Genomic DNA, 13,207 nt, shown 5'->3' on the forward strand with positions numbered 1-13,207 from the left:
CTATACTATCTTGATACTACTAGAACATCATAATATACCAACTCAGTGTTTTTGCTGCACCCACAAACCTATTTGAAGATACTGTTAGACTTATGTTGAACATCTATATGAGAAATAGAAATTTAAAATTTGTCCCCTTGCAGGTTTGCATTATTATCTAGCCTCTAGTTGGATAGTTGCAAACTGTTCTTGCAAAGCATCCTTTACTCACGCAGAGTTGGCCAGTACTTGCTTAATCAAAGGCTAGTTACTATTACTGGTGAACATAAGAGACATCCTTCCTGTGCCTCCAGCTCTTAGTCTTACCTTATTTAAAGACTCAAGATTTTAGGAGCTTTTCCGTAGTGATCGGTGCTGTGTTATGTGAACACCGTACAAACATTTATTACATTGATTTTACAGCACACTGGTGACTGAGGAAGGTATGGCTCCAAGTTACAGAAGGGGAATGGAAGGATAGAAAGATCAAGGTTAAAAATGCCTTTTTTGGATATTCAGTCCAAGATGCCTCTATTTATTTATTCAGAGCTTTTAGCATTGTGTTGTGCTTTGTCTTCTCAGTATTTCTTGTACAGTGCTTTCTCCTCCCCTCCTGCTCTGTGCTTTTTTTCCCCAGTCTTTTCTTCCCCCACTTTGAATGTTCCTTATTGTCTCTGCTCTTTTCTGACTTGCTTCTCTGCACTTCTTAAATCATGGTTTGTTGTCTTGTGCCAGCTAGATGAGTTATCTTTTTAAGCATATTTCAGCCTTGGTTACCACTTTTATTGGTGAATCTGTCCTGACTTGCGTGAGCTTGTAACTGGAATTTGAGAGAAAATAATGCTTAGATTCTTGTAGCCCCACTTGGAGAGAATGAAATATCTGCACTGACTCCCAGCTCTGCAATTTACACTGGTCAGAGCATGTATAATAGTTTTTCCCAAAGATTTGTAATTCCTTCTGATCTGGACAGGGTTTTTATGATAATGGACACATGTACATGACGCAGAGACTCTGCCTGTCCACGTTACAGAGTTCTTTCTAAGGAGAGGCTACCAGGTTTTAGACTTTTTTTGACAGATGTTTTTTTGTACATATATATCTTTTGTATTCCTTTCACTAGCAGTCTTAAACATTACTGAAGGTTGTGTGTGGGGTTTTTTGTGTGTGGGTTTTTTTTAAATAGTAAAAATAAAATTTAATTTGAGACCAATATCTAGTTTGGAAAACTTTAGCCAAACAAGTATAGGTTGATAGCCTTCACCAAAAGGGATGGGTGCGGGGGGAGAGGGTTGTGGAAATCAAGGCCATAGAAACAGAGATTTCAGACAAATTTAATTGGTGGTGCTATGTGGTGTGTCTGAAAACTAACTGCTGCTGCTCTGATCTTGTGTCACGGTATTGTGACAGAAGAGGAAACTCATACAAGCTGACCCAAGTCCTAGACTAGTGCCATATATGCTGTAATATGGCTGTGCTTCCTCTCATTCCTGTTCCTGCTGCTTTGTTCCAGGTCTCCTACTTAGCCAGCATTGTTCGTTACGGAGAAACACCGGAGACTTCCTTTAATCAGTGGGCGTGGGGTTTGGTTTTGAGGTTAAAGCTTCACAGAAATGACTGTGGCATGCAGCACGGCTGGCCTGCAGTCCCTGTGTCTGACAGAGTGCTCGACATGACAGAGTTGGTCACGCTTCACCCCCTCCTGAAGGCTGTCAAAGCAAGCATCCCTATCGGCTGTTATCTGGCGCTGGCAATGACCACGCTAGGTCACAGGTAAGCGTGCTTTTTCGTGTTTGTCTTGGTTGCATGGCCCCAGTGACTGAGCAGCCTACCTAATGATGAACTGAGGGCTATTAACATCTTTATGCACGTTTAAAGAATAAAAGATGTCAGATGCAAGGGACTGAGCAGTCTTTTGGGGACTGTAGTTTTGAACAATGTGCCATTTCCTTTATATTGCTAATACTATTTTTTGCCTTCTGCGTGTTAGGGTCAGAATAGTCATTAGAAATAGTATTGCAACTGAGGGGTTAGCATGATTGCTATGGACAAGAATAACTTTTAACCACACTTACTGAAAGGGTTGTCCTACAGGTAATTTTTTTAGCAGGGCTGAAGTAGACCATTCAGAAAATAGTGAAGAGAAAAAAAACCCCCGCTTATGCTGGTAATGATAGAGACCTTTATGACCTTGATACTGAACCTCCTAGCCCTGACTGTGTTCCAACAGTCTTTTCCAGTGCTTTCAGCTGGTTTGTAGGTAAGCTTTGGACATAATCAAATGTACTAGTTGATTAAGGTATAGACCCACGGGTAGGTTAATCTCTCCCAGGTCTGTTTTCCCTGAATCTGTGATCTCTTTAATTATCTCTTACTCTATTCAAAATTTTCACTAACTTGTTTTCTGCATATAATACTGCTTTACTCTTTAAAGAGAAATTGTCTTGGCTTTCTTCTCCTTCCCCAAGCCATTACTTGATGCTGAGGTTATGCCATAGATACATAAGCGCGTCTTCAAAGCACTGGAGTAATTTGAGACTGATGTGAAGGTATACTGGTTTGAGAATGGAAATGTTTACATGTCTTTTGAGCATGGAACAAAAAACAAGGAACCTCTTTACTCCTGTGTTGGTTTCCCCCCCTGCCCCCGCTTTGGCCTTGTGAAGAACCATTTGACATCCTTCTCCTGTCTAAACAATAACACTGATATTTATCACATGCAAAAGTTCAAGGCCAGTTATGTTAAGAAACAAAGTGCTGTACTGTATGCTAGTGACTTAATATAATATTTCATTTTCATGATCTCAGAGTAGACATAGGATTAATGTTTTACATCTTTTCCTAATGTGCAACCCTCCTCGGTTAGCAAAACTTGATGCAGAGCAAAGTACCAAATAAGTTGATGCTAGTGAGTTTTCTGGACAGTAAGAGTAGGATTCAGCTGACTGCAACCACCTAAGTACCTACTTTAAGGAAACCCTCTGAGCTCCATCTATAGGTAGTGAAGAAAGATGTCCAGAGCATCATCCATGCTGAGGAGATGTCAAAGCCAGATAATATGAAGCTCCCTCTGTAGGTTCTTTCTTTGCCTGGAGGGAGAGCCTGGTTGGTTAGGTTAGGCAAGAACACTGAGCTTTAAATTGATTGAGGCTTCATGGCTAAAGACCCCCATCTCCAGTGATTTTTGGAGGACAGAACACAACCTCCCCAGAAGGGCAGGAAATACCAAATCTGTCAGCAATTGAATGACTCCTATAGCTGAAGAAAAACCTGTGGATTTAGCTGTTTAGGATTTCAAAGATCAAGTGTAAGGATACGAATGTCTTTACATCTCAGTTCACAAAAAAAATATCAACACTTTGTCTCCCTTTCTGCTGATAGTCAATATGTTTCTCTCTCTCTCTCTCTCTTTTTTACAGCATTGAGAAGTTCTGTGCTGAAGGGATCCCTCTTCTGGCTGTACTCATCCAGTCTAGATATCTGAGAACAGTAGTCCATGTACTGGATAAAATTTTACCCTTATTTTACTCTTGCCAGTATTATCTCCTGAAGAATGAACAGTAAGCATTATACGTTCCTAATATGTTTATTGATAAAGAACAATGGAAGTTAATCTTATCAGACTTCATTCTGGGTTTTGCATCTGGTGAGAATGTGACGCAGATGATGGGGAAGTACATCTGGTTTGTTTGCCGAGTTACTTTTTGACACTGACTGTGGTTGAGGAGGTAGTTGTAGAAGCGTGTCCTACTGACATCACGTGTACAGTCGTCACTGCTGCTGCTGCTGCACTGCAGAAGGGGCCTTCAGACAGCTGTATTTACAAGTAACTGTTGTATTCAGGTGAATGAGAAAGACAAGCAGCAATACTGTTTAACTGTGTCACTCTTGGTAAGTTGAGCAACAACTGGGAGTGTTCTCAAGTGCTGGACCTCAGCTGTCTGTCCTGGTCCTTTAGTAATGTGGTCCCTGGGGTGCTTTTGGCTTGGACCACCTGGCAGTGTCCCAAACGGTTCCTGGGCTAGATTTGGATGCTGATGTGGATCAGGAACTTTATTCAGTCCTGATGAGCTGCATTGAATTACAGTCTGCCATGAACGGCTCATACTGTGCCTATGATATGGTTAAATCTGTAGCATGGTTGTGAATCAGAGTCCTTGTATGTGGGTGTCACTAGTGCTGTTGAGCTGGTTTTAAATTCTCTAGAAGCAGGTTTTCTGTATATTATGCAGTAGGAGAAATTTTAGAATTAATTTAATTTGTTGACATCCCTAGGTTTTTATCTTACATCCAACTATTCCTTCATCTGGATAGTGGAGTCCCCCAAGGCATGACCCAGCAGGTTACCCATAAAGTAACACAGCACTTGACAAGTGTGAGCTATGGAGAAAATGTTAAGCTGCTCAGTAGTATGATACAGGTAAGAAGATTATTTAAAAAAAATAAAATAATCTCGGGGAGATTGAAAAACAGGTTGGCTTTTTTGACTGAGTTAGTGTTGAAGGTTAGAAAGGATACTGAATCTGGCAGTTGTGCAGCCACGGAGTACCCTGCATCAAGCAGAAATAGTTGAGTTTGGTTTCCTGAAATACTTCTGCTTAAACTTGCCTAAATCTGGCAATGCATGTGACACTGGACATGACAACAATATGTGCCTTCCAGACTTCCTGGAAAGCACATTTTCTAATACCAGGTCAAAACTGCCTAAAAAGGGACTGTAATATGCAGCCCTACTTTCTTGCTTGTGTTAGTTGAGGAATGCAGCAGATATATTAATGTTTGAAAGCTTTGCTTTTGACCATTAATTTATGGCTGTGGTATGAAAAAATGTTCCTGTGTTAGGGAACAGTATTTTTTTGAAGTGCAGGGAGGTCAAGAGCCAAGGTCCACTAAGTTAGAGAGGGAAATGGACATGCTCTGGGAAGTCCTTTTGCAGGAACAGCAGGTTACACTTCAGAAATAGGTGCCATTATGCCTGCAGGTCACAGGGATCCCACTTATGGCTTTTGTGTCTGTTTTTGATGATATTGGTCTGTTTTTGGTACAATCTGCAGCTCTCCAGGCTGCAGAATCTGCAGAAATTTGAAGATAGAAGATGCAAAGCTGTTTTTACATAAGCATCGAGAGCATCGTTGTAAACTACTTATTTTAAGGATAGGCCCACAGCCTTATGCAATTTAAACAGTTCTTCAATAATTTCTTAAGCTTTAATTGAAGCTGCAATCTCTTGAATAATTTTACCCTTTAATTGGGCAGACTCACATTTTCCTAAGTGACCAGCCAAATGGAGTGGGGCCGGCTGCAGTACTGGAGTTCTGGGTTCAGGTCCTCACCAGCCAGCAGCTGTGGCACAGGGACCGGGCAACACTCTTCTTGTTGGATGACTTATGTAAAGCTGCCTTTCAGTACAGTCAAGAGGACTGTGTACAAAAGCTGCTTTACCAACAACACAAGGTAAATAGCTGTGGTGTACTGGTGTAGCTATTGAGTAAATGGTCAGTTGATGTGTTGCTCATTCTAATTTTAATATGAATATATTTTTCTGAAATGCAACAACAACAGTCATGATGATAAGTGATAATGGGGTTATCTGATTTGTTTCTGAGTAGGTCAAGATTAATGAAACCTGATATTTTAAGCATAATAATAATTAAAACCATTTGGAACACAGGTTCATTCATAGGAGTTCTATCATATTATTTTAGTTTGTGATCTTTGCATTTCAAATGTTCAATAGTGCATTTAGAACAAAAATAGACACTGAAAAAACAAACACTGTCACTGTAACAATATTTTCACTGAGAAAGGCATGAAGTACAAGCAGGCGTTTCGGTGGTGACTGGCTGAGCTAAGGTTGGGAAGTAGCAATGTGAGGCAGAAAGGAACCTGGATGAAGGTAGAGTGACAAGTCTGTAGCTTGTAAATCATCTGTTAGGTTGCTTACAATAAAAACCCCAATGTTTTCTGTTTCCGTGCAGAATGCTTTGGGCTATCATTGTGACAAAGGTCTGCTGTCTTCGCTTGTTAGCTGGATTGTGGCAGGCAATGTGACACCTTCCTTTGTTGAGGGCAATGCTAATTCCTCTCAGGTAAGTGGTATGATGGTGTTCTATGAACAACCCTGGGATAAGCAATATTCAGGTGTCTAGGGTTTGGGGTTTGTTTTTTCTTCTTTCACAGGTTTTTGCAGATTTTTTCTTGTTCCCTCGTTCTTCCTATCCCAGTATTTGTGAGTTTTCTTGCGATAAAATCCTAATTTAGCCTAAGAGAATACTGTGGGTTTATTACACTAAAGGGAACATGGACATTTTGCACAGAGAGAGTTTGTCTGATTTGTGTCCAAGAATCCATATAATAGGATTTATTAGTTAAGATTTCTTTTAATCTTCAATTGTTCTCGATATATTTAATGACAGAAAATACGTAAAGCCTGACTTTTCTGTTAATCAGTCTTTATCTGTTAAATATTTTGAATGCTAGTTGCTTTCTCTCTGCTTAAGCAAGTTCCTTATTCAAGCAAAAAGAAAAAAAACCTGCAGTACCCCAAATGAAATGTGTAGTGCAGGTGGGAGAGAGGAGATCTTATTTTACTGCATTTGAGTAGGTTGTTTTCTCCAGAACTCTCTGGATAATTCTGTCAGTTGTCCCTGGTTTCCCCCTTCTTTCTCAAGATTGTACAAAATACACAGGGAAAGTTTGAGTGTAGATAAGGAGGAAACTGATTTTCAGTTTTCTTGTTCAGATATTGATACTGCTTTTGCAACTTTGTAATGAGTTTCTGGCAAAAATGTGTTCCTCTTAAGAAAACAGCAAGCTTCCTGATCCTACCCCTGCCATTTTGTTAATTAATATTTCTGTTACTACTGTGTTGTACAGGTCTGGTTTTCATGGATGGTGTTAAATATGGAGTCAATATTTGAAGAAGATTCACAGCTTCGCAGAGTTGTTGAGGGGGAGTTGGTTATTAATGCTTTAACTCCTGATCAAGCTTTGAAGGTGAGAGAACTGTTCATCCACTTTTATGAGCGAGAACTGCTGGAGAAAAGTGTTCCCTTGCATTGTTCAGTTTTTATCTTACATACTTTTTCTTATCAGGATAAAAGCATAACTAATGCTTTATCTGGCTTTCCAGGGGAAAATAAATCTCAGGGAAGTTTGCTTTTACATTTTGAGTTGAACACTTAAAAACTACCATGCAAGTATCTGTTTTTTAATATAACATTATTTACAGAAAACTTCAGTCACTAATTAGTGCTCTTGCATGATTTTCTGGGTTATCTGAATGCCTTATGATCTTCAGTGGATTTATTCTATACCACTGAGATGGGGAGTGCAGATACTCTTATTTTACAGGTGGCAAAACGTGTCTATATTTCAAAGAGCATTTCTCAGATAATCTGAATTTTGCAGAAGTCTGGGCTTTGCTTTTCTCTGTATTTGCTGAATTATTTTCCAAGACTTTCAGAACTATTTAGGTCTTTCCCTTAACAAGGCACTTAGTCAGGTGTGCTTTAAGCCACGTTGCAGCATTTTCCAGGTTCTTTGCCCAAATTCAGTTAGAAATTCTGGAATGAAGCAAGTGGAAACCAAAGCTGTCCAGTCTTGAAGTGTAACTTTTGGCCCATCCTTCATCTCAACTTTTTCAGTGTGTTTTAATGAAGAAGGTAGTCTAGAAGCTCTATGAAAATAGGTTTGCTTGGGCTATGTCCAGACTAATACATGTCTTTCATCCTTGGAGACTAGTCTGGAGAACATTAGCCCCTGGGCTTGCATGTCTCGATTTAGCTAGAAAACAGTGAGATAGTATGTGGGTAGTGTGTGGAAAAGGGTGCTGAGGGTTCCCAAGGTCTAGTGTGTGGGATGAGGTAGTGCCAGGGTCTGCACTAAGACTTGGGAACTCAGAAAAGCCTCCCATTCCCCTGCCTCAGGCACAGTCCGTGGGAGCTTGGTGTTTGACTTCTTAATGATTTAATGGGTCCGTGGAGTAGCGTTCCAATTTGCTAATAGGGAGTGCTGCTGCTCATACGTTGCTTTGCCTTCGTTCTGCTTTTGCAGAAAGAAAATTTTTTTTGTTTGTTTCCTTCTGTATTATTTCTTCACATTAGTTTTATTTTGTTTTAGATTTTCAATAGGCCTGTATGGAATGTAGTCTGGAAAAAGCTAAAAGTGGCACACTGTAGGACTCTGCGTCCTCATGTGGCTTAAGACTGTTATTTTTACCAGTTGGAATGTGCCCTGTGCTTCACTATTGCTGCTTTGTTCTCTAACATCACCAGTCTTATGGAAGTCTAAACTAGGAACTTCTACTTCTGTGAGGAAGAACAGTAACTGTATTTAACGCCAATGGCTCATATGTTGGCTTGGCACCACAGAGCCATCATGCTATTTATTGTTTGTTTTTAAGCATCAGAGGTGTAGCATTGTTCTCTAACAGCTGTCCAACATAGCTGAGCAGGGCAGCTCTTCCTCTAAGACCTGTAACAGATGTGTGAATATTTCCAAAGTTTTCTCCTCTGTAATTGCTGAGTTTTCATGCTGTGTTAATCTGTTAAGTTAACCTGTGACAGCCTGTTACAGGGAACCACAGCAGAACACTCATCTGAAAATGTTCTTTTTGCAGAAAGCACAGACCCAGCTGAAGCTGCCCATCGTACCATCCCTTCAGAGGCTCCTGATTTACCGCTGGGCTCACCAAGCCCTTGCTACCCCTGCTGACCACCCTCTCATGCCGCTAATCTGGCAGAAATTCTTCCTCCTTTACCTTCACCGACCAGGACCACAATATGGGTGAGTCTGATCATAAGGGCTCTAGCAGATTAGCAAGCACTAATAAGTTTGCACTGCAAGTGAGATTAAATGCCTCACACTAAGACTGCACCTGAAAGCAGTGGGTACCAGCAGCTTCTTTAAAGAGTCAATTTATTTGCAGAGATGCTGATTTGATACTTGCAACAAGAGTTTGTTGTCCTTTCTTTGTTCGTTTTTAGATTACCTGTAGATGGCTGTATTGGAAGACGTTTTTTCCAGAGCGCAGCTCATGTTAACTTACTAAATGAAATGAAGCAGCGGCTAATAGAGGTAGCAGACTTCCACCATGCTGCCAGTAAAGCACTAAGAGTAGAGAGTCCTGCAGAGGGCAGTGACGGATCACCGGAGAAGGCAAGCTGCTCAGCAGATTACCTGACTTCACCAGAACTGCATAAGGAACTTGTCAGGTAAAAAAAAGCCTGCCCAGTTCAATCTTACTCAATGCGACCACCTGAGCAACTACTAGAGCACAGGCTTAGCTGTGGGAGGCGTTAAGGGATGTGACCCTTGGCTGACCTAGATGTACTGCGGGCACTTGGTATATGTATAGTTGTGGTCAAATCCGTTCCTCTGTTGATATAACTTGTTTTGTTTGAGAGGGGGCTGATTTTACTACTAAAAATAAAACATCTCCCTTAGGGGAGAGCTTTGTGTTTTTAATTAATGATATCCCCATGCTGGTAAAATATTTGCTGTGTAGACGTATCTGCTACTGGTATGTACGTCACTAGCTATAAATGTAAAATGCTACTTTGTGTGCATACATCTGTTTGTCACAGACCAGGGCCTAAATTTATGTCTGAATAAGATTACTTCATCAGGGAATTTACTGGGGACTTCAACACGTTTCAGTTAGTGCAGTTTACCCAGTTAGCATGCTAAAGTTGAGCTGCGACAAGTGTGTTATGTGCCAGCTGGAAAGTGATATGTGTGCTTAACCAAAACCTTAGCAGAAGACTCTCTTCTTGTGTTAGAGTAGACTAAGGAGGTGGGCATGGTCACTTACTGCGACTCAGCTGATGAACGCGGCTGATGAACGCTCACTTTTGTAAGGGGTGGTAACTTCTGAGAGCTACGTACCTCATGCACACTGAAACTGTAGCTATGCTGTTCAGGAGTCCGTGGTTCTGTTACACAGAGGCTTTTGGTCTGAGAAGTCTACCTTAAGAAATATTTGCAGTATTACAGTATCTGAATATTCCCAGAAACTAGTTGAAAGGATTATTTGGAAGGAGTCCCTTGTTCAGGGGGTTTGGGCATATGGGATCTGAGCTGCTTTTAAGTGGTCCCCCCTGCTCTGCCCCCAGCAATCAGTAGGTACTGTAAAAACAAACAAGGGCGATCATAAATCCTCCTTGGTCATTTGTGAAAAATAATCCAGAGATGCTCACTGGGTGTAACTTCATTAATATTTTCAGTCTTTCATTTCAGAGGAGTTCCCTACTCCAACATAAAACCAGACTGCTCTACAGCTAAGGAAATCTTATGCTCAGGATGTTTAATGACCCCCTAGACAGGAGGGAAAATGTTGGTAGAGTTCATAAAGACTGATTCTTGGAACTAGACTACTTCCATTTTTTTCACCAATGACAGTGATATAGAAAACAGGAGTTTGCTAATGATATTTGATCCCACAGTGTGAAGATTTAATGGCATTCTAGTTCTTCCTTGTTAGGAAAGCTTGGATGGTATGATTATAAAAAGGGTACCACTCAGTAGAATGATGCCAGTTGAAGAAAGAGGTATATTTATGTTAAAATACATTGTTAGCAGAGGAGGAAATGTGAATAAACTAGCTGTGAATTTGACTCTGAAAATAAATTGAAAGATGTAATTCAACTCAGGTGTGACCTTTTGGAGTGGGCATTCTAGAGAAGTCTTGGGGTGAGAAGCCAAACTTGCTCAAATGTGCTGTTTTGACTTTGGTCTTTCAAATGGGATTGTGGATGAGGTTCCCTGATATAAGAGACTATTCCAGTCCTGGCTCATGTGCTAATTTGCATAAATGTTTTCCATTTCAAAATTTGTCCTGTTAATCTTTGTTATTGCCCTTCATATTTTTCTAAATAGCTTCTTTTCACTGCTGGTCTTTGAACTGACACTTGGTAAACTAATCACAAAACATCTGAAACACCTACGTTTTGAGCCATGTCACCTTGTAGCATTATTCGTTGCCTTAACGCTAAACCCCAGAATGAGACTGCTGTGTAATACGTGCTGTGCATAGAATTAAAGTTCACATTGATTTACTTTTTCCTTTTTTTTTTTTTCCTCAGGCTTTGTAATGTTTTTGTTTTGTGGTTGGAAGAAGAGAGTTTCCAGAAAGGAGACACGTACATTCCTTCTTTACCGAAGCAATATGATGCACATAGACTTGCTAAAGTCATGCAGAATCAACAGGTGAAGTGCTAATGACACTGCCAATCTGGGATCCCAGATTCACTTCACTCATTAAAATGGGTCCTCCAAAGTAGCGAGAGACTTGGTATCACTGGTCTTTAATATACATACAGCATGTATGATACCTTCACAGCTCTAACTTTTTTCGTAAAAATCCTGTGCTATCCCAAACTGCCTTCCTTTATGTTTGAGCGAGGACTCATGAGTAGATTTCTTGCCTATCTTAATGAGACCACAGTTCTTATTCTGTACTGTTCTGTAATTCTTTTTATTTTCTAAGACGGTTTTAGAGAATTATTGAAATTGGAACTCTAAGTGACAGAATATTGGAAGTCAAAATCTGCTCATATCGGTAGTCTGTAATATGTCAGGTTCAAATATAAATTAGCGAGCGGGAAGTGTATATTATTCTGTCCAGTAAACCTAAAGAGTTAGTATAATTAAAAAAACATCTGAGGGGGGAGATTTTTGGAAGGGCATGCCGCCTCCGTTTTTTTTTTCCATTCCTGCAGTCCTGCTTTAGCCTGATTACAGTTAAATCATGCCATGATGTTTTAGACTGTCTTGGTTTCCTCTGTGTTTCTTCTTTAGGAACAAAGTTTTAATAATCTGTACCCTTTCTCTTATTTGTTAGAAATTATACCATGTGTGCTTGTCTGATTTCTTCTCTAAGTGTCACAAATGCTTTTCAGTGGCTTATCTGTATATGTGATAAAAATTCTGCAGCTTTTTTCTTCAATATAGATCCCCCCCCCCCCCCCCCAATAATAATAATTTTCTTATGGTTTAAAACTGCAGGGTCTAGTTTTATGTACTTATTTTAGTTACCCAGCTACTGGATGGATGCACAGTATATGGTACTGGCCAAAATGGGAATGCTAATTTAATTCTTTTGTGCTTTAGGATTTGTGGATGGAGTATGTCAATGTTGAACTCATACGCCATGAGTTTCAGGAAGCTCTAAACCTTTGGCTGCAAGTTCAGCTTGAATCACATACAACTTGTGTTTCTGCAGGTCAAACAGATTTCATCAACCCTTTATCAGGTAAGAGTTAAGAATATTGTTAATGAAACTGGGTCAGAAAGAATTATTAAGTATGTTGAAGCCCTGGTTTCTTTTCTAGCCAAAGAGAGGATAATGAATAATTTGAAGAAGTTTGATACTCCCAAGCCCCCTCTTCCGCTCCAGACGATGAAAGCTCCTGTGCCAGTTATTTCCTCTGCCAGTCTAGTAAGTCAGAAAGAAGCAATTCAGCTCATGCGCATGGACCTTAACATCTTGCAGCGACATGCCAAGTAAGACATAGCTGTTTTCCTTCTGCCTCACTAGCACGTCTAGCAGTGTCTTCAGGTGCCCTTTGCAGCAGCCTCATTTGTGGTGTTGGCACAAGGCTGTCAGTACTTGGCTTCCGCTTCTTGTCGCGTTTTTTTTTTTTCCTTCTTGGTTATCATGTTGTTATTTCACTCCTTTAACTAAGATAAGACTACACAAGTCTTATCTAATGACTGACATTACATTAGCTAACATCTAACTTCTACAGTTTCTTTTCTCATTTGGCATGCTTCTTAAAATGAAGCCTCCCTTTAGCCTAGATTTGTTGACAGTAAGTTAGTTAACTCTTTCGCACTAATGTAGTAGCTGCAATACGAAGTACTGGAGCCCCTAAGAGAGAAATCTGATTTCTGGAACTATTAGCTTTGTGAGTGAAAGAGACTTTCTGTTTTTAATATTCCTACTAAGAGAATCCAGCTGAATTATTTGCAAACACAGTTGATGAATCTATAGCTGTTCTCACCCAATGTAGTCATTTAATAACGATATTATAAACCAAACCAAAACTTGCTAAGCCCAAGAGAGGATGTGTCTAAACAATTCCAGCAGCAATTTTAAGTGGGCTTTTTTCTGATGACAGAATCATCCCACAGTCCAGCTTTTTTTGTCTGGTGGAAGATTGCATTTCCTACAGAGGGTGATCTATTTGATTTCCTTCCAGGTTGTCATATAGAATAATTAAAAAAT

The 13,207-nt window shown here is 40.1% G+C and overlaps 1 protein-coding gene across 3 annotated transcripts in view; it reads left to right on the forward strand.

Moving 5' to 3' along the window:
- Positions 1-13,207, forward strand: part of EPG5 (ectopic P-granules 5 autophagy tethering factor) — a 57,664-nt gene that overhangs the window by 21,021 nt on the left and 23,436 nt on the right. For all 3 annotated transcript variants that reach the window (XM_069775366.1, XM_069775367.1, XM_069775368.1), the window contains 11 exons: positions 1,493-1,752; positions 3,399-3,539; positions 4,255-4,399; positions 5,236-5,433; positions 5,958-6,068; positions 6,856-6,975; positions 8,600-8,766; positions 8,967-9,194; positions 11,064-11,187; positions 12,091-12,232; positions 12,312-12,483. In XM_069775366.1, coding sequence (XP_069631467.1) covers positions 1,493-1,752; positions 3,399-3,539; positions 4,255-4,399; positions 5,236-5,433; positions 5,958-6,068; positions 6,856-6,975; positions 8,600-8,766; positions 8,967-9,194; positions 11,064-11,187; positions 12,091-12,232; positions 12,312-12,483 — 1,808 coding nt within the window. The remainder of the gene's footprint in view (positions 1-1,492; positions 1,753-3,398; positions 3,540-4,254; positions 4,400-5,235; positions 5,434-5,957; positions 6,069-6,855; positions 6,976-8,599; positions 8,767-8,966; positions 9,195-11,063; positions 11,188-12,090; positions 12,233-12,311; positions 12,484-13,207) is intronic.

This window comes from Haliaeetus albicilla, chromosome W (assembly GCF_947461875.1).
Source record: "Haliaeetus albicilla chromosome W, bHalAlb1.1, whole genome shotgun sequence".
Classification (NCBI taxonomy): Eukaryota; Metazoa; Chordata; class Aves; order Accipitriformes; family Accipitridae; genus Haliaeetus; species Haliaeetus albicilla.